The sequence below is a fragment of the Eubalaena glacialis genome, chromosome 1 (genome assembly GCF_028564815.1).
Source record: "Eubalaena glacialis isolate mEubGla1 chromosome 1, mEubGla1.1.hap2.+ XY, whole genome shotgun sequence".
Taxonomy (NCBI): domain Eukaryota; kingdom Metazoa; phylum Chordata; class Mammalia; order Artiodactyla; family Balaenidae; genus Eubalaena; species Eubalaena glacialis.
This window is the reverse complement of record NC_083716.1, coordinates 28,747,843-28,772,080: the sequence shown is the minus strand read 5'-3', so window position 1 is coordinate 28,772,080 and position 24,238 is coordinate 28,747,843. Positions and strand designations below refer to the sequence as shown.

At 37.9% G+C, this 24,238-nt stretch overlaps 2 protein-coding genes across 5 annotated transcripts in view; both read right to left on the bottom strand.

Moving 5' to 3' along the window:
• The window catches only part of ERLIN1 (ER lipid raft associated 1), a 36,144-nt gene extending 23,970 nt beyond the window's left edge, over positions 1-12,174 (bottom strand). Inside the window, exons 1-6 of one of the 3 annotated variants that reach the window (XM_061194373.1) lie at positions 12,051-12,174; positions 11,608-11,731; positions 9,487-9,568; positions 5,255-5,301; positions 3,811-3,872; positions 277-402 (exon numbers count right to left, since the gene is read on the bottom strand). In XM_061194373.1, the coding sequence (XP_061050356.1) occupies positions 277-402; positions 3,811-3,872; positions 5,255-5,301; positions 9,487-9,568; positions 11,608-11,720 (430 nt within the window). In that variant the 5' untranslated portion in view covers positions 11,721-11,731; positions 12,051-12,174. Of the gene's footprint in view, positions 1-276; positions 403-3,810; positions 3,873-5,254; positions 5,302-9,486; positions 9,569-11,607; positions 11,732-11,992 lie in introns of all 3 variants that reach the window. The other 2 variants (XM_061194382.1, XM_061194364.1) reach the window with 2 other exon arrangements.
• A 1,977-nt stretch (positions 12,175-14,151) lies between these two features.
• CHUK (component of inhibitor of nuclear factor kappa B kinase complex) overlaps positions 14,152-24,238 on the bottom strand; it is a 33,968-nt gene continuing 23,881 nt past the window's right edge. The window contains exons 17-21 of one of the 2 annotated variants that reach the window (XM_061194341.1): positions 19,340-19,436; positions 18,900-19,047; positions 18,227-18,357; positions 16,134-16,233; positions 14,152-15,380 (exon numbers count right to left, since the gene is read on the bottom strand). In XM_061194341.1, coding sequence (XP_061050324.1) covers positions 15,351-15,380; positions 16,134-16,233; positions 18,227-18,357; positions 18,900-19,047; positions 19,340-19,436 — 506 coding nt within the window. In that variant the 3' untranslated portion in view covers positions 14,152-15,350. The remainder of the gene's footprint in view (positions 15,381-16,133; positions 16,234-18,226; positions 18,358-18,899; positions 19,048-19,339; positions 19,437-24,238) is intronic. The other variant, XM_061194350.1, reaches the window with a different exon arrangement.

Below are 24,238 nucleotides of genomic sequence, written 5' to 3'. Positions count from 1 at the left end.
ATCTACCAAGTTACATACTTTATATTTCAGAAAATGGTTATCATTCTTAAAATATCTTGTTTGAGTAACTATTTGCTTAATTTAAGCAATTTTAAGCAAATTTAAGCAATTTTAAACTTAAGATAAAGAATATTTTAAAGACAATTGCTCTATTATAAATTCAGAAGAAATGCTCAAATAGCATAATGTTTACTAATATTATTATAGCATTCACAGACAGGTTGAACAAGATTTCTAATTGGTTATTTATATATTTAAAACAAATGAGACACTTACCAAACAATTCAATGTAAACTTCTTGAAGCGTGTGGGCACTGCAAAACTGGTTCAGTTCATGGTGGATTTTATTGAAGATTAAGGTCTTGTCATAATCTGCAGTGTAGTTCCTCACGATATCAAACACTGAAAGAGAGGTACTATCCATGTTCACCCGTGTATCCTCTAATTCAGCCAAGGTAAAAGTTACAGTGATAAAATATACATGAGGAAAAGTGCCAATGAAATAGTGAAAACATGAAACACAACTCCAAGCCTTGATGTGTTCCTTGTGCCTTATTCTCCAGATATTACTGCATTTGCAATTCTAATGGGCAAACTTCAAATTCCATACTAAGGAGAGTATATATTATCTTGGAGGTAATAAGGAACCGTCAAAGATTGAGCAAGGGCATGACACAATCAGATCTGTACTTTGGCAGCAGAGTGAAAATGAATTGTGAGGCATATAAATCAGAGGCAGGGGAAGTGTAAAGCAATTACTGCAAGGTAAAAGTTTAGCTAAGAGGTAAAGAGGGCCTGAACTAATTGAGGAACAGTGGGAATGAAAAAAGGAGACAGCTCCAAAAGACCATTTTCAAAAAGGCAGTTTTTAAAGGCTGTTAAAAAAAAAAAAACAAACAAAAAAAACAGGCTAGAAAGGAAAGAAGCTAACATTTCTGGGCCAGACTTTATACCAGGCAATTTATATACATTAACACTTAATTCTCACAAAAAATCTCCTAATTTTGCATAATATGAAACTGAGAAACAGAGAATTTCAGAAATGTGCCTAAGGGTACATACTAGAACATGCCAGAACCTGTGCCCCACTTATTAAAACATGCTGCTTTCTCCCTTCAAATCCAAGACTTGCTCTACTCGCCTTCCCACGGAGGATACTAGGTGTAACCGGATTCCAGATCACAACAGATGAACAGGCCATCAATAAATACTCGCTGACTAACTCATCCTCTTGGTCATTTCCAAATGAGTTGGTGATACAGTAGTTTCCTCCTTATCTCTGGCCAGAAAACGAGCACTATCTCCCCTTCTTCTATTTTTTCAATCATAGTCCATTCCACTGATTTGTGACCAGGGAAAGTAGATGATAAAAGACAGGAAAATACTTAATTGCTGAAAAATATAATCCAAATCCACTTGACAGTAATACAGGTTGCTCTGTGTTCCGAAATTCTTTTGCTATTTGTGCCTGTACCAGTGATATGAAACTTAGCACGACCTTACATTCCTATATATATACGTATATATGTGTGTGTATATATACATATATATACACACACATATATATATACACACATATATATATATATATATATATATATATATATATATATATATTTTAGGTCAGTATCATGTCTTCTCAAGTAAAATAAAAAGCCCTTAAGGCAAAGGCTCTAACTTCACCTTTTAAAATTGTTTTTGCCAACACAGTATCCTGACATAGTAAGCATGCAAATTTTAGTAGTAAGGATAAAAATAAAATGGCAGATCTTTTTTAAAAATTTATTTTATTATAGTTGATTTACAATGTTGTGTTAATTTCTACTGTATAGCAAAGCGATTCAGTTATACATATGTACACATTCTTTTTCATGTTCTTTTCCATTATGGTTTATCACAGGATATTGAATGGAGTTTCCTGTGCTATACAGTAGTACCTTGTTGTTTATCCATTCTCTATATAATAGTCTGCATCTGCTAATCCCAAACTCCCAATCCACCCCTCCCCCACAGCAACCATAAATCTGTCCCGTCTGTTTCTGTTTCATAGATAAGTTCATTTGTGTCACATTTTAGATTCCACATGTAAGTGGTATCATATGGTATTTGTCTTTCTGACTTACTTTACTTAGTATGACAATCTCTAGGTCCATCCATGTGGCTGCAAAATGGCATTATTTCATTCTTTTTTATGGCTGAGTAGTATTCCACTGCATGTATGTACCACATCTTCTTTATCCATTCATCTGTCAATGGACACTTAGGTTGTTTCCATCTCTTGGGTATTGTGAATAGTGCTGCAATGAACACTGGGATGCATGTATCTTTTAAAATTATAGTTTTGTCTGGGTACATGCCCAGGAGTAGGATTGCTGGATCATATGACAGCTCTATTTTTAGTCTTTTGAGGAACCTCCATACTGTTTTCCATAGTGGCTGCACCAATTTACGTTTCCACCAACAGTGTAGGAGGGTTCCCTTTTCTCCACATCCTCTCCAGCATTTGTTATTTGTAGACTTTTAAATGATGGCCATTCTGACTGATGTGAGGTGGTACCTCATTGTAGTGCTGATTTGCATTTCTCTAATAATTAAGTGACGTTGAGCATCTTTTCATGTGCCTGTTGGCCATCTGTATGTCTTCTTTGGAGAAATGTCCATTTAGGTCTTCTGAAAATGGCAGATCTTTTGATTGAAAGCAGGGTCTCGAAGAAACCCAAGTACACCCATGTTCATAGTAGTATTATTCACAATAGCTAAAACGTGGAAGTAATCCAAGTGTCCATCAATGGATGAGTGGATAAACAAAATGTGGTATATACATACAATGGAATATTATTCAGCCTTAAAAAGGAAGGAAATTCTGACACATGCTACTACAACATGGATGAACCCTGAGGACATTATGCTTAGTGAAATAAGCCAGTCACAAAAAGACAAATACTATATGATTCCATTTATGAGGTTCCTGGAGCAGTCAAATTCATAGAGAAAGAAAGTACAGACAGAAATGTCAGAAAGACAGAAATGGTGGTTGCCAGGGCTGGGAGAGGGGGTGGATGAGGAGTTCTTGTTTAATGGGTAGGGAGTTTCAGTTTTGCAAGATGAAAAGAGTTATGGAGATGGATGCTGGTGATGGTTGCATAACAATGTGAATGTATGTAATGCCCACTGAATATTTAAAAGTGGTTAAGAAGGTAAATTTTATGTTACATGTATTTTATCAGAATAAAAAAAATTACGAAGAAAAATCAAACATTAAAAAGGTCGATCTTACTTCATAACTCCTAATTAAGTTTTTGATTTGAACAGTACTCCACCTCTGTGAGTTTTCATCTTTTACCAAGAAAATGTTCTCCCCACACTGAGGACTTTCAGATTGCTTTGCAAGTTATAGCAAATCTCAACTAGAAAAGATTTTTCTATGGTCACAAATCAATGTAGCCAAGGAACTGATCAGTTATAGACTTTTAACACGTAAGGATATTATTTCTCATCCTGACTGGATAAAATGCTACTTTCTAGAAATTCTAGAAATAATCAATGACTGTCTTGTTCTTAGATACACTCAGCTCAGCTCAGAGTAACCCATACAGTTGCAGAAAGTCAACTCTGTCCAGGATTTGTGACCTATTTCTGTTGCCATTCTCTAGGAATGGAAAATATTCCAGCGATTATTTTTTTTAATATATATCAGAAATGAATGAGGTCATAAAACTTTCCTTAGGGAATCTATTCTTATTCCTTACAGAATCTCTCAGTTACAGATAACTCTGATTATAACTATAACAGAATAGATGGGTACCATACCTGCACAAGGGGCCAACATATTAACCACTTCTATTCGGTCAATATAGATCATGACCCCACCACTAAAAACAGAGAAATGGAAAAATGTGAGCCAAATACAAACCTATTATGTCCCTAGATTAATTCTACATCATCAAACAAATCCCACATAATAGAAATTTAGAAGGAAAATCTAAAGACATATACTATTGATTGATTAAACTGACCTCACTGATCACTACTCAAATGACCCTGCACACACTCACCTGGCTCCTCTCATAACCAAAAGCTCACCTCTGTAACTGCTGTGATCAAAATCAGCTCACAGGAAGACTAGACCTATAACCTAGAGCTGCTTAGCACTTTGCCCTTATTAAATGAAGCCAACAGCTAAGGCAGTGCCCTTCTCAAACTTCTCCATCAAGGAATCTGGTAAAGTGGTTCCCCAGAGGTATGGAGGTCAGCCACAGGCTGAAATTCTTTTGATTCCCTGCCGTATCTTAATCTACTTTTCATCTGTATTTATCCTAATATGAAAAGAAGAATTTTCCCCCAAACCTTGAAGTAAAACTGACACTCCAGAAAGATAGGTCTTGTTAATTAATGGCTCCCTATACTTCCTGGCCTACCAGCACAGACCCTGAGGAACATGTGAACCTCAATTTAAGATGCATGAAGTTAAGAGATTTTGAAACTATACAACTAAGCCTTCCTACCAACTTACAATGACATTTTTTTTTCTGATAAAAAAGCATAATACCTGCTCACTGAAAAAAAAACTGACAAATACAGGAAAGCATGAAGATAAAAATAAAATTTACCCAACATCTCATCAGCTGCCAATTTTGAGTCACCTCTAAAGGGAATCCATAAAAAAGTTACAGAGAGGCCTAGGGAGAACTTGTATCAAATACATTAACTTAAAAGAGAGAGAATTTTCTCCCTCTTTAAGAACATTTCTGTGATATTTTGGTCATTTAAAATACAGGATTTAAAACATACACTGAACTTTATACTTTTCTTCTGATACAATTCAATGTACTGATTATACTCTAAAAATAATTTGGGCCTTGCTTGCCTTTCTTGCCCCAAAACTTTACAGCAGTGATTTTTCAAAGTAAGATCCTCAGACCAGCTCAGGATCACCTGGGACTTCTGCTAGAAATGCAAATTCTCGGGTCTCATTCCAGACCTACTGAATCAGAAACTCTAAATTAGATGGCATTTAATACTACAGATGACAAGGTGAGCTGATTTCATTTTAAACTATCTACTGTTAGTTTAAAATGGCTCCTAAGATGGAAAGGTCCTATTTGGAGACAGGGCTTTTCTCAAATAATGCTCAGAAGAGGAATCCCCCTGGGTTACTACGATGCCTATTTGAAAGATGTTTAAGTGATCACAGCTTATGAACAGAAAATACATCTGAACCAAAGGGAGGCTGGTAAGCAAGGGGAACGCTTACCTTGTTCCACAAGGCACATTTTTAACTTCATCAGTTTGCAGTGTTGTCTGGGGAGGAAAAAATATCTCATCAATACTCAGCACACATATCATCAAAGAACCACTGGTCCCAAAGGAAAATCTCTAGAGAACTGCTGAAAGGTAAGTACAGGAGAGCTCCATTACAATTTTAGTCCCCAAAGATTAGCTATCAGAGCAATCTCTTTTTGTATCCTGGCAAACATGAAAGACTAGAGACAGAATATTTTACAGTTAATGTTTGAGTCAAGATGCACCAGGAAAGCTTCAATGTTCAATCTGAAAGTTTCAATGTTCAATCTCTCAGTCAGTCCCTTATTTGCCTGGAGCTGGCCTGGGACTGCAAACTACATGGGATTACCCACAAGGATACTACTGCTAGGATTTGTACTCTGAACCCTGATTCCACTGCTAATATTAATGGTTACAATGAAGGCAAAAGATAACTATTATATGCATACAAGCAGTCTTCAACTCAAAGGGGCCCTTGAGCTCAACACCAACCTTTTCCTCTAAACCTATAGTCAATATTTTAGTTCAGGTCCTAGAGATTTCTCAGACAGTCTCTCAATTTCCTTTTTAACAGAAATGCCACCATCAGCACTGCTTCCTCCTTGTGAACCAACCATCTGGTACTTAATTACTCTGCTCCTGTCACAACTTGGTTTGGATCCAGAATGACTCCCTATTGCACTTGAAGGCTTCCAACAGGCGAGCACATAATGAGTGTATTCTGGACACACTGCACCATATTAAGCCCACAGCAACATAGTACTTTATGGAATACAACAGAAAAAAGAAGCATGGTCCTTGTTTCCAAAGAGCTCACAATCCAACACAGGAGATAAAATCCTTACAAAGCAATCCATAACAGGTACAAATAACAGAGTATAAACTGAATTGTTAGGTATTAAGTGATAGAGTAAAATAATCATTTGAAAAGCTCTCTGAGGTGAAATATTTATAAGCCCAGTCTAGAGAAGGAGAAATAAGAACAGATAAGGCAGAGAAGCATCTTACATTCAATACCTATCTATTCAAATACACAAAGTTGAGGACAAACTGTGTGTATAGGTGTGAGGAAGCATGGCTTGCCTGGAGCAGAGGGGACAATACAGATGAGAGGTGAAACTCTGAGAAGAGAACATGATGATGTTAGGTAGAGGGCCCTGAATGTTTGCTGGGGGGCTTGTGCTCTCCCTAGTCCATCTTATACACAGCCACAAACAAACCTTTCAAAAATAGGACTTTTCCTTCATTCCTTTGCTTATGTCTGATGTGGTTCTCATTATCTATCATATCTGGAGGCAAGAAAACCAGCTGGGAAGCTAAAGTAGTAATTTATTTAGGTTAATGTAGAAAAGGCCATGGAAATTTAAAGCTTTCAACCCAGGAGAGATACAATAGAGAAGAGATTTGATAACTAGTTTCATATAAAATTCCAGGAGAAAAAAGAATAGAATATTAAGTCTGGGGTTAAAAGGGTGATAGTAAACGTTAGTGACAGGATCTAGGTAGAGTGAGGGAAGTTGATAGAGAGGTGAGCTCAATTTATTTTATTTCCTTCAAAACATTAACCAAATTCAACTTCCAAATCAACTTTAAATATACATTCCTATTTAAACCTAAAGGATATTCTCTAGTCAATTTTCAAACCAAGTAGAACTAGGAAAGAGTTCAAATGTTAAATCTTCAATTTAACATCCTATCTTCATGTACTTTTATACTTCTTTTATACTACCTCAAAAATTATTTTTCCAGTATGAATGTTTATTTTAAAAGTCTTTGGTTTTGTTATATAAATATATATTTTAAAGGCTGAAGGTTTTTATATTTCCCTAAACATAGTTTTTTTTTCTTACATCATATATGGGATCTCACATTTCCCCAAGATGCTTCTTAAATATTCCTTTCAAATGCCAAGTCTGTTAAGCCATTTGTTTATATAAGCTAAGTCTTCTAATGTGTTCCAAAAATTCCTAAAAATAAGTTTCTTTATCTCATTCTTATGAAAACAACTTCTTAAAAGGGTTTTATTAATATAATTCTTTTCTAGAACGTTACAGTTTCACATATAAAGACAGACCATTTTTATTTAGTTACACTGACTCCAGCAGTAAATCTTTTTACTAATTTCATTTTCATTTCTTTTCTCTTTTTTTAAATAAGATTATTTATTTATATATTTATTTATGGCTGAGTTGGGTCTTTGTTGCTGTGCACGGGCCTTCTCTAGTTGTGGCGAGCAGGGGCTACTCTTCATTGCGGTGCGCGGGCTTCTCATTGCAGTGGCTTCTCTTGTTGCGGAGCATGGGCTCTAGGTGAGCAGGCTTCAGTAGTTGTGGCACGCGGGCTCAGTAGTTGTGGCACGCGGGCTCAGTAGTTGTGGCTCGTGGGCTCTAGAGCGCAGGCTCAGTGGTTGCGGTGCACCGCCTTAGCTGCTCCGCGGCATGTGGGATCTTCCCGGACCAGGGCTTAAACCCGTGTCCCCTGCATTGGCAGGCGGATTCTTAACCACTGCGCCACCAGGGAAGTCCCTCATTTTCATTTCTTATGACAGTTTATCACTCTGTGTGTGTGTGTGTATGAATACACACACACACACACACATAAATACATAAACACACACACTGTGTATTTGTTATATATGTAATTAAACTCTAAAATCTATTTGTTTATTGTATCTCTTTTATATATCTCTGCATCAGTATGACTCAACATACTAAGCTCCAAGAAGGCAGAGACAAATCTGCCTGGCTTTGAACAAGATCTAAAAAAGCCCCTGATCTCTAAGGGTCTGATGATGCCATTGATAACATCAATATAGACTATTTAAGCTGTTGATGGGTTCATGCAAATAAAACCCCTTGTTTCACAGAGGAGTAACTGAAGTCTAGACTGGTTAAGTGATTTCTGCAAAGTCATGTAAACAATTAGTGGCAGAGCCAGAGCCAGAACCTAGTTTACGGGTTTCTGGCCCCACGTTCACTACACCATACCGCTTCCAGAGATATCAGCTCAATTTAACAACTTTCACCACAAGCAGAAAGGTCAGAAATATAAACGTGTTATGACCCCTGCCTTCAAAAAGCTTGGACACTTTCTGGAAAAAAAAAATTCACACAAAAACTTAAGAGAACAATACAAGACAACATTATTAAAGGAAATAAGATCAAGGGCCAAAATTTACAATACAGACTTTAAGGGCTATGGAAGAGGAGGAGAGGGATTTGTGATGAGCCTTAAAAAGACTGGCAAGATTTAGACAGGAAATAAGGAATAAAGAGAGAGATGGTGAGAGAAGAGGTGACAGCATCAGCCTAGGCAAGAGTGAATAAAATAAATATGGGAAAACAATATGGAAATCCGTCTGAGTAGAGGAAGAACACTACACTTCACTTTAACAGACACAATTCTTGCCCCAAGCCATCTAAAAGGGAATTGGAGGGAGATCTGGAGGATTTAAGTATTCATAATGAAAATCTCACTTAGCAGGAAGCCTAGACTTTAAATTACAAGATTAAATACATTTAATTTTCCCGAGCCCTGAAAAATTAGCAGCGGATAATAGACAAACTTCTGAATCCAAAGATTTAATCACACAGTGCCTGCAAAAGTAGTAACAATCTAATCCTGTTTTGTCATCTTGTTACCTCAGAAGATATTTGCTAAGTGTCTGTTCTCAAGAACCAGCCGCTTATTTAAGATATTCTGGGATGTTGTCAAAATAGAACACTCACTAAGGTTCCACATAAAATTATGCTTAATGTTCCAGGCAAAAATGTGAAGCAGAGAAGCTGTGTATAAAAATTCAGATCCTCCATGTTAACAGTAGCCCAGGAGCTTGCCTCTATGGAAACCAAACACCATTCTAAACCAAGTTATCACTGGTTTGTATCTCTAGTTGTGTTTCAAAGTCCTGCTTTTATTTTGACAGCAGCAACAGAAAACCTGCTGCATACCACTATACAGATGGGAGAAGTGAGTCCTTCCAAGCTGCCTAGCTCATACTTCTAATATACCTCAAGAGAGTGACGTGGTTCAAAACCATAACTTATGCTGTGACAACTGTACTCTGAACTTTTAACTCCTACATTTAAGTAAATACTACCATTAGCTTAAGAAATAAGGAACTCTATCTCCACCCGTGAATGTGGTCACTGTTCCGCTCGCACCTGTCTATCCAGTGTGGGGGCTTCCCTAGGAATCACTCACCTGCACAGATCTGAACGTAGTAATGAAAGGCAACATGATATGATAGCCTGGTCCACTGGGGCTAGTTAGTAAAGCTCCTCCCCTGCAAAAAGATGTTTCAATTTGACAAGATTATAAAAAGAGAAATTCTCTTTCCAAATCTAAAATGCTATAATAAATATTCACTCTTACTCATGCTATTGATCTACTAAAGCCTCACTAATATGAGTTACTAATGATGAACAACTGCTGGTCCCTAAAATATCTGCCACACCTACAAAAGTGAAAAGATCAAATTAAACTGCCCATGTTACACCTTGTTTCACAAGTTCTACCAACCATACCTCTGGGTCTCCAGCACCACTCTCAGGTATAAAGATTCTCTTTGGTCTTTAACCTTTTGAGAACTACTTGTGAAAAAAATTCGAATGGCTCTCAGTTGATGTACTTTAATTGTACATAGCGTGAGCCAGATCAAAACACAATACATTTAATCACCAGGCTGAAAAAAAATAGATAACACAAACTTTCAAGGAAGGAGAAAATTTCTGATGCTCAAGATTCTTTTAATCTACCTACAAAGCAATTAAAATGTTGGGGGCAATTAACATACACACTACTATATATAAAATAGGTAAACAACAAGGACCTTCTGTATAGCACAGGGAACTATACTCAATATTTTGTAATAACCTATAATAGAAAATAATCTGAAAAGTAATATATACAAATAAATATATGTATAACTGAATCACTTTGCTATACACTTGAAACACAACATTGTAAATTAACAATTTAAACAATTTTTTTTTAAATAAAAAAAGAAACTTATTTGGAACAAAGAAAAAAATACTGGGGGCATAAAGCTTCTATAAAATCAACAACAACAAAAAATTAGCACGGAAAGATGAAGGGTGAGGGGATAAGACTACAAATAGATATAAGTGTGGACTTGTTCACCAAATTCTGGAATGTGAGAAACATGAAAGCACATCTTGCAAGTTATAAAAAGGAGGTAATTTGGAGGCAAATATAAAAAAGAAGTCCTATTTTACATAATGAATAGTAAATTAATAGAACTTACCTTCCTATCTTGAAAATATAAATAGGTTTGCAAAGAATTCATAACAAATAGCTAATAAAAGATGAACTGTTTGAGGTCCATCCCTAATTTTTTGAGAGCCATACCTTGAAATGTTCTTTCCTTGGCTTTACTATCAGGAAGACAATGCTGAACTAGATGGAAATACAGACTAATTTGCCATTTTTAAAATGCCAGACCCCCCACCTGCTAAGACATATCACTAAAATTGTATTTGAAATTAGTGCTTCACAGGGAAGACTTTCTAAGACTCAGGATGGATCTAAAAGTAGAAATATTGGTTTTACGGGATGACAGAAGCCACCAAAAAGTTGAAGCTCTTTCAAATACATCGTTATCGCAATTTCTCCAAACTGTCCTCTGTGTATATCAAAAGAACTGGTGGTTAACTACGTTGAAGGAAAAGCTATTCATCTCAGCTAGAGATCAACACATTCCACACCACTGCTTTCCACAACTTGAAAAGACAGGAAAAGGTGGCAGGAGGATGTGTCTGTCACAATCCTGTGTTTGTCTCCCAAGGTCCAGGAATTTAACAACTGTCATGGTCTTAATGGCCTTACAAGCCCAAACCAGACACCAGAACTTTTTAAAGGAAAAAAAAAAAACAAAACTAAGAAACAACCACAAACAGGACCAGAGTTTCTAAATAGCACCTACAGCTGCAAACTAAAAGCCAGTACAGCTGTATGGAATTTAACAATGATTTATCCATTTCTTCAGCCACAGGTGGAGTCACCACTGCCTTCCACCCTTCATTTTTTTCTGCAAATGACTGAGTTTACTGACTACTAGGAACAACTGCAGGGAGTCTTAACCTCTGCACACAATGTACATAGCACTGAAACTGTCCAACACCTGGAGGATGCTCTGCAAAAGCCTGCCACAGCTCCCATACTCTCCCTAGGGCTGCGACGAAAGTCACTTCCTAGGACTGGAAAGAGCTCCCTGACACCGCAGAGGGAACAACCTCCTAGACTCTAATGGGAGTCTCCCTTCTACCTGCTCTAGAACCTGAGCTGACTGCACGTGCCGCTCACCTGTAGTACACGGCCAGGTGTCCTTCCTCGATCTTGTGGATGGAGGCGTAGAGGAGGACAACCACCAGACCCACCACTCCAGCCACCAGAACGCGTGCTTGAGTCATATTCATCCTAGTTCCTCCTGGATGAGGAAGGAACGGAGCCCCAGCCCCGTGAGTGACAGGGCCACCTTCCGTTTTCCACCTCGCCCTCCCGCGACCTGGCCCCCTCCCGCAGGCCGAGCTGAGGAGTCCTGTGCCTCTTTTCCCTCCTCGCAGAGCCCGCTTCCCCGTCGCCAACCCCTCCGCGCGAGTCGGCCCGTGGGTCGCCCCTGCTCGGTGAGCGTCTTGACACCCCTCCCCCCCCAACAGCCGCTCCTCCCCGCCCAGGGGAAAGCACTAACTGAGAAGGGGGCCAGCCGCAAACTCCGGACAGAGGCCGACCCCTCGGCCGCGCCTCACCGACCAGTGACGCACCGCCCCCCGCGTGCACGTGAAGTCTCCACCCGGGCCGCACCAACCGCCGCCAAGAGCCGGCCCCGCCCACCCGCGGGGCACTGCGGCTGCGCGGACACGCACACCGATGCCGCGCTCGCCCCGCGACTAGAGACGGGGAGCGGACGGGACAAAATTCTCGCCGCCGCCCGCCGAGCTATCTCGCGCGAAGGTACGTGGGCTCTCCACTGTGTACTGCTGGTTTCCTGCTCCGGAAGAGACGGGAAATCGGCAATGTGGAGTAAGGAAGGAGGCAGAGGAACGGAGAGGGCCTCTGAGACAAGGGACTGGTCAGCGTGTTCTTGTGCAGAGTCACCTATTAACGTGCCAGAATGCTGATCCAGTGAGGGCTTTATGAAAGCCATCCAAGCAATAAGAACAGAATAAACTAATAAGCACGTAAACGTGGGTGTGTGTTGGAGGGTCCTCCGGGAAGACTGAAGACAGTGAGCATTTGAGCTTCCTTGAAGCCTGTGTGATGGAAAGGAGTCGGATGCTAGGCTAGGCCCAGATTTTGAAAGGCTCGAATGCACTTTTTCTGTAGGGAGGGAAAACTGGATGGCTAGAGAATAGAGACAGACTTTCTTTTCACTACATATTTTTCTGTTCTTTTAAATTATGCATTATCTGCATGTATTACCGGAAATAGAAAGGACAAAGTGAAAGAGTAGAGATGGGAGTAAGAAAGATGGATACAAAGGAAATAAGGGCAGCATGATAGAAGAGGTTGGGCAGTAATGGTGTAAGCCTTGAAAGGCTAGCAGTGGGACCACAACTGGACAAGGTAGACTAAGGTTGGAGGGCTCTGTAACCTCTTGGGCAGGGAAGTATGGGAAAGCAGTACCTTAGGGCCAGTGAGTCTACAAAATGGCTTAGAGTGGAGACAGGAGACAGGGAAGCCAAGTTGTTAGGAAACTGCAGGTCCAAGGTTACAATGGTAGTAACAGTGGAAATGGGAAGAGGTAAATAGAATCAATTAAAATCTTCTTTAAAGGAAGCCCTCCCAGACCACTGTACCTCCTCCCTTCAATAAATGCACTTACCTGTATCATTCATTTGACTTCTACCACCTAGGAATGTATGGGGCCTTGTCTGTACCAGATAAATGTTATTTGCAGAGCTTAGCTATTTTAACTGATAAAAAGCAAAGAGAATAAAAAATAACTTGTCCAGCCTCTGTTTTCTGGATGGATTCTCTTAGTTTTTCATATTGCTTGAATTAGGGAATGAAATGGATATAATGCACAACTGACACTTAACTCTGAAAAGTTGTCAGCCAATAAACAGTGTTCAACTCATGTATCATAAGCAAATTTGAGGTGATTGCACTATAAAAGACTGTTCTGACTCACACCACTTGCCCTTACGTATCACACAGATCAGGCTAGCCTGAGATCACATCAGCCACAAACCATAAAAATGGCCCCACCCTCTACCAGATCTTTTATCAGTTATTACAATGATATTTAGAAAATGCACGATCATTTAAAAAATCCTTTAACAATAATTTCATTCCAAATAAACATTCTTATTGTACTGCCTGTGTTAACTTTTCTGATCTTCCCATTTTGCTCAATATCTTCCAAGCAATAGGTACCCAATAAATGTTTATTGATTAAAACCTTCTAGAACTGGAGAAGCAAGAGAGAGACTGCCTATTTTAACAGCTGGTAGTCAGAATGTCCATATTCAGAGAAACAGTAGTACCAGATGACTAGAGTTAGGAGAAGACAACCCCAAGGTCTCAAACTTAGATGACTGGGAAAATGACACTACTAGCAAAAATGGGGATGGTGTAACTAAGACAGCAGTTTATAGGCCAAGGTATGAGCACAGTTTTTAGACATGGATAGTGTTGATAGGACATCTCAGGAGAAAAGACTATATTAAAGAAGCTACCCAATACTGTCTTTACCATAAGTCCTGTTTCATTCCTAAGGAAAGTACCCTGAGAGCCCATTATGTTATTCTGTGCTCCAACTCTGCTTCATAAAACCTTCACATTTTCCCAAAGCATATTCAATTATTATAATCCGATTTTAGTGAATAGAGGTTCAAAAAGTAATTTAAAAATTATTTAATACACAAGTGAAAAACTGTCTAGAATACAAAAGAATTTCACATTTTTTTTTTTAAACAAGTAATACCTTCTAAATCATTTAACAGATGATCCACAATCCTTTATCTGAAACCCTTGGGGCCAGGTGTTTCAGAATTATGAAATTTTCAGATTTTAGAAAGGTAATTCAGTGCATATACCATACTACATAAACCCCAGGCAGGGTCTGTGGCAGCACCCTACCCCCAAACAAGCAAACACGTTACTATTTCTACAGCAAAAAAAAAAAAAAAGAATATTCACACTAAATGGGATAGATTCAATGTCAGTTCACGTTGGATGTGCAAGCAGGTGAATTTTGTCACCAAGCTTATGAAAAACCTTGTTATCAGAGCTTTTTGGGTTTTGGAATTACAGATCAGGAGTACAGACCTTTATAAATTTATATGACAAGACATGAAAGATTCCTTAAACAAAAGACCCATTTTTACAAATGAAAACACAGATAAGCTTTCAAATACATTATAAATTAACAGGCATCTTTTCTCTGATATTATTAAATGTACATCTTAAATACATATACACATAGCACACTTAACAAGATTTGAAAGAATCAACTGGTATTAAAGGCACAGATGCACAATCCCTTCTGTAGGAAAGGGATACAGTCAAATGTGCATTTGGGATTGAAATTGAAAATGGGATTAAACTAACTCCTTATGATGCCAGGAAAAGCACTGTTGAGTGCAACACAAGGAGGTAGGGTTTATTCTTCAAGAAGTACAATTCTACTTGCAAGCAGTCTCTTCCACAGAAACACAGGCAAACAATTTTTACTTAGAATACATGTTAGTTGAGATTTTCTTCTCTGTATACATTACTTTGGCCTTATACCCAAAAGTTAAATGTTGAAATATAGTCAAGTTAAATAAGTAATGTTTTATCAAGTTTGAAGACAAATGGATTCCAGCGATGCTCCTAAGTAGCTGTAGTATTTAAACAAGTCCACTGACTCATTAAATTCTATCTGTTCAGAGGTTAAAATTACCCAGAGTCAAAATATTGCACTGTGAAATCATGTGTAGTTTCTGATCATAGTCATTTCTTCCATTGATTGGTGTCTGAAGAATGGTTTCATAAGAGAAAAACAAATTTCCAACACGTGCAGCAACAACTTCATAGGTTTGGGACAGTCAGTAAGTGGCAAGTCATTCTGTTAACCAACTCCAATCAAGATTCTAAAACCAGGCATGAAAAAGTTACAATTAGATATTGACTAAAAGTGGTAGGTATATGGGTGTTCATTTCTGCAAGTTTTCTGTATATTTGGACATTTTATAATCAAAAGTTGAAAAACCAGAAGTACAAATAAGTTACAATTAAGGAGTTTAGTTTACCTTTTCTGCTAACTAAAAAAAATATTTCAGAGTTTTTATAAGTATTTGAAGCAAATAATTAATGAAAGAGGAAATAACAAAGAATTAACATCAAGACTAAATGTAGTGAAAGTTAATTCAGTAAATATTTTATTGTAGTTTCTCCAAGTTTTAACAAATCAATAATTCACAGTAACCAAATCTTCATATAAACACTTCTATAAATTATAACCATATTAACATTATTCATTTTGCATACAGCAGTTACTATATTTGAATCACAGTACAAATCATGTCCAATCTTATTGGTGAAAATTGACTGCTGAAGCAAAAAAGTACAAACCATTCGATTTCAGTGGTCACACTGCAAAGAAAGCTCACTACTCATTTAACTTGACCAAAAATGCTATTGTTGAAGATAACTGATGACATAATCCTAGTATATCCATGAGTAAGAGAAGATGGGGAGTTGAGGTCAAGCATTCCTCAAATGCTCTTTCCTCTGAGTTCTATTCCCCATCTGCATCCCAAATGCCAGATAAATCTAGCATGGAAAGTTAAATCCTTTGCACCCAACATACCTAAAACAGACATCCGTATCCATATAAAACTTACCATCATACTGTTGCCCTGTTTCTCATTTGCTTCATGAATAATAGTGCTTAAATGGCCAAGACAGTTCAAATTTTCTTCTATTATTTGTGCTAAAGTCTCCCTGTGGAATGAAAGCAAAGAGGCATATGAATTTCCTCTATTTTCTGGTCTTCAGGGTCAGGATGATTCTGCCCTTCCGACAACACTGCAACCCTGCAACCCAATGCAGCTGATTCCTGTAGTCTTCAGTTTCCTCATCCCTCCCACCCAGAGGCAAGAGTCCTGTTTGTTACTCCAAGCTGCTGCCTCTGCCCAGCTCTAATAATAAGGAGTCCACTATAACTGCAATCTGATTTTCCTCTGAAATATAAGTAGCACTTATATACAACTTTTTCCCCCTGAAAATGCTCACTGGGGGGAAAAAAAAGAGATCCTGTGGCACAGCTAGATGAAAGATCTCTTTGTTTCTGAAACATTTCCCTTTCCTTATAAGTAGTTAAAACATCAGCATGCTTACTTCAGAAATACACATGTAGGGGAGGAGATACAAAAGTACAATCTTTTCTGCAAATATCAGGGAAGGTGAAAAAAACTGTTTGGAAAATACAGATGACAGCAATGAGAAAGAAAACAAGCAAGCTGATTCCTGAGGACAGCAGAAGAAACCTGTGACAGGGGGGCTGCCGAGAACCAAGAAGTATCCCTGAAGTTTGTATTTGAAGGAAATCCTGAATTTGGTTTCCACCTTCTACACTTCCCTCTTCCATATGGCCTCCATCCTTACCTTTTACTAACCCTCAGTCCCTACCCGACTAGAATCAGTTCTAAGCCATGGAAGATAGTCACTATTAGCTTAGAACTAAATTCTCGTTCAGCTTATTCAACAGATAGAAAAATTGAGGCCAACAGTTCCCAATCTTTGGTGGTTAAGTACCGCAGGTACAATATAATTGAAGTTTTCCTTTATAATGTATTCCTACTGGAAAATGTATTTAAAAATTCCTGTTGAATATACTTTTGCAAACAACCACAACCTCACATTGAAAATCACTTGTATAGAGGTAACATCTGCAACCATTTGCATCCCCTAATAAACCTACATGCCTTTAATGAAAGCAAAAAGGTATTAAATTTTATTTGTGTCAATTCTGATTAATGGAATATTTCCTAAAGTCCATATAATTAATTATAGCCTATGCTGTAGCTGTGGATGTATTACATTGGGCCAAATGTATAATGACCCCAAGATATACCCTGGAGCTTGCTTTCTTTAAGAAGATAAAATACCTGGTATCAGCTTGCCTTCCTGCCATGTGCTTTTCTCTCATAAAAGCAGAGTACAGAATGTGCAACTGCATGACCTCCTGAGCAGTGATGTTACATGGCTGCACCTCTGCAAAACTAATTATGGGCAGAGCTTCCAGGAAATGCTGGTACTGTAGAGGTCTCCATGAGTTGTGAGAAAAGCGACAATACACAAGCTAGCAAAGAGCCACTGGCTCTGGATACGGCACATCTTGTGCTGAGAAAAATAACAGAAATGGATAGTCATTCAGCTTTTAGCAGAAGAGTAGGAATTAAAAGAAAATATAGGACTTCAAACTTGAGTTATTTGCAAAAATGATTTAAGGCACTAAAAAAAGTCATTTTAGAAATACTAAGTTATAAAATTGAGTAGATTAAACTCAATTCCATTAGAGGGTTGATCAAGGGCCCTAAAATGATAACTGCAAAAAGATAGCATAATTTCTCAGAGATAAATAGTTAAGTGAGGAATAAAGTTTGGCTAAAAGATTTGATAAGCCAATAACAGATAAAGAACTTAGAACCTGGACTGAGCTAATAAGAAGTAACATTTGCTGAAGATTCACTTCCCAAGCATTTTACATACACTGTCTAGCTGAATTTTCACAGCACTTCCCATTTTACAGGTAAGGAAATGTGAACATTAAAAGAGTCAAGTTAACTGTATAAGGTTATTACAAAGAGACAATCAGGATTCAATCCTGGTCTATAAGGCAGTGAAGAATATGTCTTAACCACTGCACTCTACTGCCTCATTCCTACCACTGCTCTTGAGAATACAACTATCTATTGTAACAAAGTGAACCCACCCATCTTGAGGAGTTACCACGCATGACAGAGGATGTTCACGTTCTGCTGAAGTTGTGGGCAGCCATGCTGATGCCTGAGGGGTTACACCTTCTAGACTGGATCCTACAAGGGACCGAGCAGAGCTCTGTGTCTGAAGGAAAAAAAAAAAAAAAGATTACAGGCAAGCACCTCCACACATTCATATTCCTAAGACTTAACATTTCTATCACTACTTTTATGCATAACCAGACTATTTCTGTATAAACCTATCTCTACTTTTACACACCCCTACTAACTATCCTGTCCTTGACCCCTTTCTTCATTGACTAAAACCAAATGTACCTATCCTTCTATTCTACTTTAGTTGGAAAAAAAAAACTCCAGTTGAACAAAGGACTGGTTTTTTAAACTAGTCAGGCACATCTACCCCCAAATTGGGTTGGGATACCACAGTGGTCTAGGGTTGAGAGGAGTATAAAAACAGGAAACTGGAAAGGAGAGAGATAGTGAAAGATGATCATGAAGTCCTGTATCAGAATTGCTAGTGAGACACCAAGCAAAGAACATGAGCATCAACCCAACATAAAATACACACGTCTTCAAGAGGACACAGATCATGCTGATAAAAATCCCTTTTGCAGGGAGTAACAGCAAATCAATGGCATATTACATAATTCATTAAAAATTACTTACACAGGCAATTTTAAGGAGATGCCATATTTCTTTCTGCCTCTTTCCCTGCATAAACATGACAGTATTGTCAGCTTCTTTGATGTTACTGAGGGCCATTTCCACCTTGGGCAGTAGATCAATAATCTTCTGCTTACAGCCCAACAACTTGCTGGAGAGGTAAAATCTGTGTCAGACACTTATACATCCCCCAAGACTGTACCCCATACTCCCAAACCCAGCTGGGGGAATGAATCACAATCAGCATAGGTTTAATGACTGATCTGCAAAGCAATGCACACAAACAGGACACATAAATGCATGCAGCTGTGGTGAGGGTTCCCAACGTACTGCCAGTACTCTTCCTGGTTCTAGTATATTTACCAGAAAAGGGTATTACACTTTGAAAGGAACATGATAAAAGTATCCTGGCTTTTCAACAGGAAGGAAAACAATATTTCTACCTCAAATGACCGAACAGCTCCTTGAGAACCCGGTCCTGACTCTGCACAGTATGCACAATGATTTTCACCATCTCCGTGCTGTCGCTGTAGGAGTGATCTATAAAAGATCTCAGTCAGTAGGTATAACCTCTCTTCTGCGTGAACATATCAGCCTCCAAACAAAAAATTCCTAAAAATCTGAAACTAGTTTTAATTAACATCTCCATTTAATTTCAAAACTAAATTAAGATAAAAGATTTTAAGATTATATATCTATAAATAATCATATAACTAAAAATGAAGTCTGTGTGTTTGTGTGTATATAATGTATATATAGATTTATAACTGTATCTTCAGTTTTAAGAAGAATCATCTTGGCTATCCTTAACCCATACTAACCCAAGCCCCAGACACATATGCAGCTTTCTGGACAAGAGATCATTTTTTCTTGGATGATTAACATAATTTGTTTAGAAGCAGTAGGACAATTCATCAAACTTTCACTGACTCAAAGGAAGGAATCCCAGCTAGGCTTGCTTGGAATTTCATGTTTATCCACCTGTTTATACCCATGAAAACGTTGAAAAAAGCTGACCAACTTAAGCCAAATCTGACGCACTAATAAAAGGACCTGTAGACACCTTGAAAATTCAGTTTGAGGGTAGTATAAAATCTTAAAGCAAACTGGCAGCTGACAAATGTCCTCAAATGGGATGGTTGTGTGGTCACAGTGAGTGGGTTCTACCGTTATAGATGCCATCTCATTTAAAAAACAAACAAACAAACAACTACAATTAACTGTTATATTCCAGAAAATGGCTATTTAAGTTTTAAAACATTGGAAGGTTGCTCATGGATCATGCTGGTATTTCCCCGGACAATAATTAGTCTCCAATGCAAAAATATTATTATTATTATTTGCTATTCTCTACTTAAAATTTTCTCATTTAACCCTCACAGGAGTCCTGTGAGATGGCTACTGTTGTTACCCACATTTTACTATGAAAGGAGTATCGAAAGAGGTTTAAAAAAAGTTGTGTCCTTTGTTAGCACTGCAAAGACCTCGCCTATCACTCAACTTGATTCCCCACACATCTTTTTCTTTGTCTCTCCCTCAACAACAACCAGATACAGAGACTCCAAAAAGGCTCCTCTCCAAACAGCACTTCTTCATAAATCCCACGGACTAGGCCCAACAGCTTTCCCATATAACTAGCTCTTTTAGATGGTCAAAGACCTCAGAACTTTAACCTACTCCAACATAAACAATGAAGAAAGTTGGTTTTCACCATTTTCAGCTGAACAAAAGTCTCAAGGCAACTCTAAACTGGAAAAGACACCAAAAACCATACCTCAAGTGTGATTACATAAGCCCCAACAATAGACAAAACTTCTTCTCACAACTAGTTTGTCACTCAAGGTGACTATCAGTTCAAAGAAGCTACCTGGATAGCAAATTTATTTCTAGGCCCTGTGATATGCTGATATGTATGGCTACTGCAAAGTTTTTATAAAAATAATCCAAACAAATGTTATCAATGACTGTGGAAAGTTAATCCACTGAGTCAATGGATGGAATTTTATATACCTTCATCTGCAATATCTGATTCATTGGCCAGAAGACGGAGAGTAATGAATATTGATTAAAGAAAAAAAAATTAGCCTTGCTCTATTTGAAATCTTAAATTTCAATATTTTACTCTAACCACAACTTTTATCACTTATATCACTTTTTTGTCAATATCTTCAACTTTTCTGTCCTCTTATTGTCAGCAAGATCCTAACCCTAGATCAGTCTAACCACCTGCTCTATTAGTTTCTGTATCCAAGCTACTAACCACTACCAACAAAAAAATTATACTATCATTCTCTCTGTTGTAACTACTAATTCACAGGTTTTCACTTCTCCTCTGGATTCTTAATAAATGTCTTGGATCAGCAACATCTGCCATTGCACACACCAGCTTTCAAAAATCTTTAGCATACTCCTTAAATCTACGACGTCACACCTCTTCAATTACAGATAACCCCACTTCTTACTTCGGGATAGGAGGACATAAAGCAGTAAGATCCTCACCTTCCAACCCCTATACCCACATAAGTGTCTGTATCCACACACATCCCCCCCTCTAATATCAGTGGCAACAAGCCCAACCCCTCCTACTATTCTCTGGAGTCAGCCTCTCAAACTTGTTCAGAGACTTCCCTCTCCACAGGCTTTTGGCCCCAAGCACATAAATAAGCTCAAGTCTTCCTTCTGAAAACTGACCTCCCTTGATTCTTCATCTCCTCCTAGCTGCTCACCTCTCTTCTTTCCTTAACAGCCAAGCTTCTGGAAAGAATAGCCTAGATAACCAGTTCTCAAACTTACTGGTCTCAGGACACCTACACTCAAAAATTCTTAAGAACTCCAAAGTGTTCTTCAGGAATTAAACTGAGAAATATAAAAATATTTATTTATTCATTTAAAAATAACAATAAACTCATCTATTAATACATTTTTATTCAAAATAACTGTATTTCCCCCTCAAAATTTAGTGAGAGCATTGGCACTGTTTTACATTTTTGCAAATATTTTTAATATCACCACCAATCTTCTCAGAAAAGCATTTAAGTATTGGGAAGCTGACAAATTTCAGCTGATGGATAGACATTTTCCTACATTTTAATTTTTTGCTGGAAACATGGAATTTTATCATTGACAATACTGTTGGCTTTTTTCCTTCAAGTGATAGGCATGCTCCATTAAGTTTTAGAAAATATCTGCCCCATAACCAAATCTGAATAACCGTAGTTTTTCTGACAGTCATTGTTCCAAGTAAAAATGGTGTTCCATTAAAGAAGAGGCCAGTCAACAGCAATGTAAACAACCGCTGAGGTGGTTTTCCTTAAGACAACCATCATACCTCAGTATGTAGCAGAAGCACTTTATGAGTACTTTCCATTTTGTCACACAGAATATTAAAAAGACATATACTCAAGGGTTGAGATTTAAATAGAAATTTCACTGCTTTATCAAGGACACTCTTAAATAAAACTGGTATTTTTTTTAAACTATGAATGCATGTTAGTGAAAATCAATGACTACTAGCATACTTTGGTGCTCGTGCCTTCATTCATGCTAAGCAAGGTGCAAGCTGTTTACCCACCAATGCTTTTGCAGCATCAGTGAAAATGTCAACATAGTAAAAAAGGCAAATAACATCCTAGTATTATGAAAACAGTTTTGACCTCACTGACTCCTCTGAAAAGGATTCAGGAATCCTCAGGGGTTCATGAGCCACACTTTGAGAACTGCTGATCTAGACTGACTTCTCCATTCCCTCCTGTCTCGCTCCCTCCTCAGCCAACTACAATCTGGCTTCTGTTCCCAAAAGGCCGTTATTTTACCAAGATCACCAACGATATCCAAACTACTAAGTCCAGTGAATATTTTCATTATCATTTTTATTACCCACATCTCTGTAGCATTTCACCCTACTGATCACTTTCTTCTTGAAACTCTCTCTGTCCTATTCCCATAATATCATTCCTGCTACATATTTGAGCCATTTCTCAATATTTGTAGGCTCTTCTGCTTCTAGCCATTTCTTGAATGTTGGTATTCCCTAGGATTCCATCCTTGGTTTTCTTATTCAACATACTTTTTCAAGATGATCACTTTATTCCTATAGCTGATTACTCTCAAAATAGCTAAATATCTAGCCTGGACTTCTCTACTAAATCCATATATATATGTACGTGTGTGTGTGTGTGTGTGTGTGTGTATGCATGTATATGTGTATATGTATGTGTGTTTATATATACATGCATATATACATACACACATATATACTACTACTAGACATCTCTATTTGAATGTCCCACTGACACCTTAACATCAACATGTACAGAAATGAACTCATGTTCTTTTCCCATTAAGTCTGTCATCTTTCCTATACTTTCCATTATGGTGAGTGGTCCTACCATGCACCCAGCTGCTCTAGCCAGAAACTTGGCAGGCATCCATGATTCTCTACCCCATCTCCTGCCACCCATATTAAATCCATCACCCAATACTATCAGTTCTACCTCCTAAATCTCTCTCTTGCCCTTACCCTCCTCCTCTTCACCCCACTGCCACAGTTCAGGCTCTTTGCCTTAGCTAATGACCCACCTTATCCTGAGCCATGATTACTTCAACAACCTTATAACTAATGCGCATCTCTAGCCCAGCCTCACTTTAATCCATTATCCATAATGCTATCAGAGCAGTATTTCTAAAACGCTAATCTGATCATGCCATTCCCCTGCTTAAAACTTTTTAGGGTTTCTCTTTGCCATCATGATGAAATCCAAAATCATTACTGTGACATACCAAATCCTTTATTATCCAGCCACATCTCTCCTTCTGAAACTACAATCCAGTCACGCTGCATCTCCTCAAACATGCTAATTGTTACATGTATATGTCTTTACCTATTATACTTATATATGCAAGAGCCTACCTCCTTTCACCGAGCTACTGCTACTTATCCTTTAAGGCTCATCTTAGATATCATCTCCTGCAGGAAACCTCCTCTAACCAACCCTGATCTCCAGTCAGGGTTAGATGCCTATTGTATACGTACCTCATAAATGTTTGTAGAAATTAACTGAACAAATTCCACTACAATGAAAACCAATGTAGAGGAGATTTTGATATTTGCTAAATACAATTTAAGATGTATATTAATTTGCATGTGTTTGTAAATTTTAAGGTGTAAAACTTATGGGTTTTGTTTGTTTTTTTACAATTTCAGTATATAGCAAATTAGGGCACAAACTTCACCTTTTATTTCTTCTATAACCCTTCAAAACAAATCAGTTTTTAACTGAAGGATAATATCTTGCACACACATAATACTTTATAGTTTTCAAAGCACTTTCACAAACATCCTC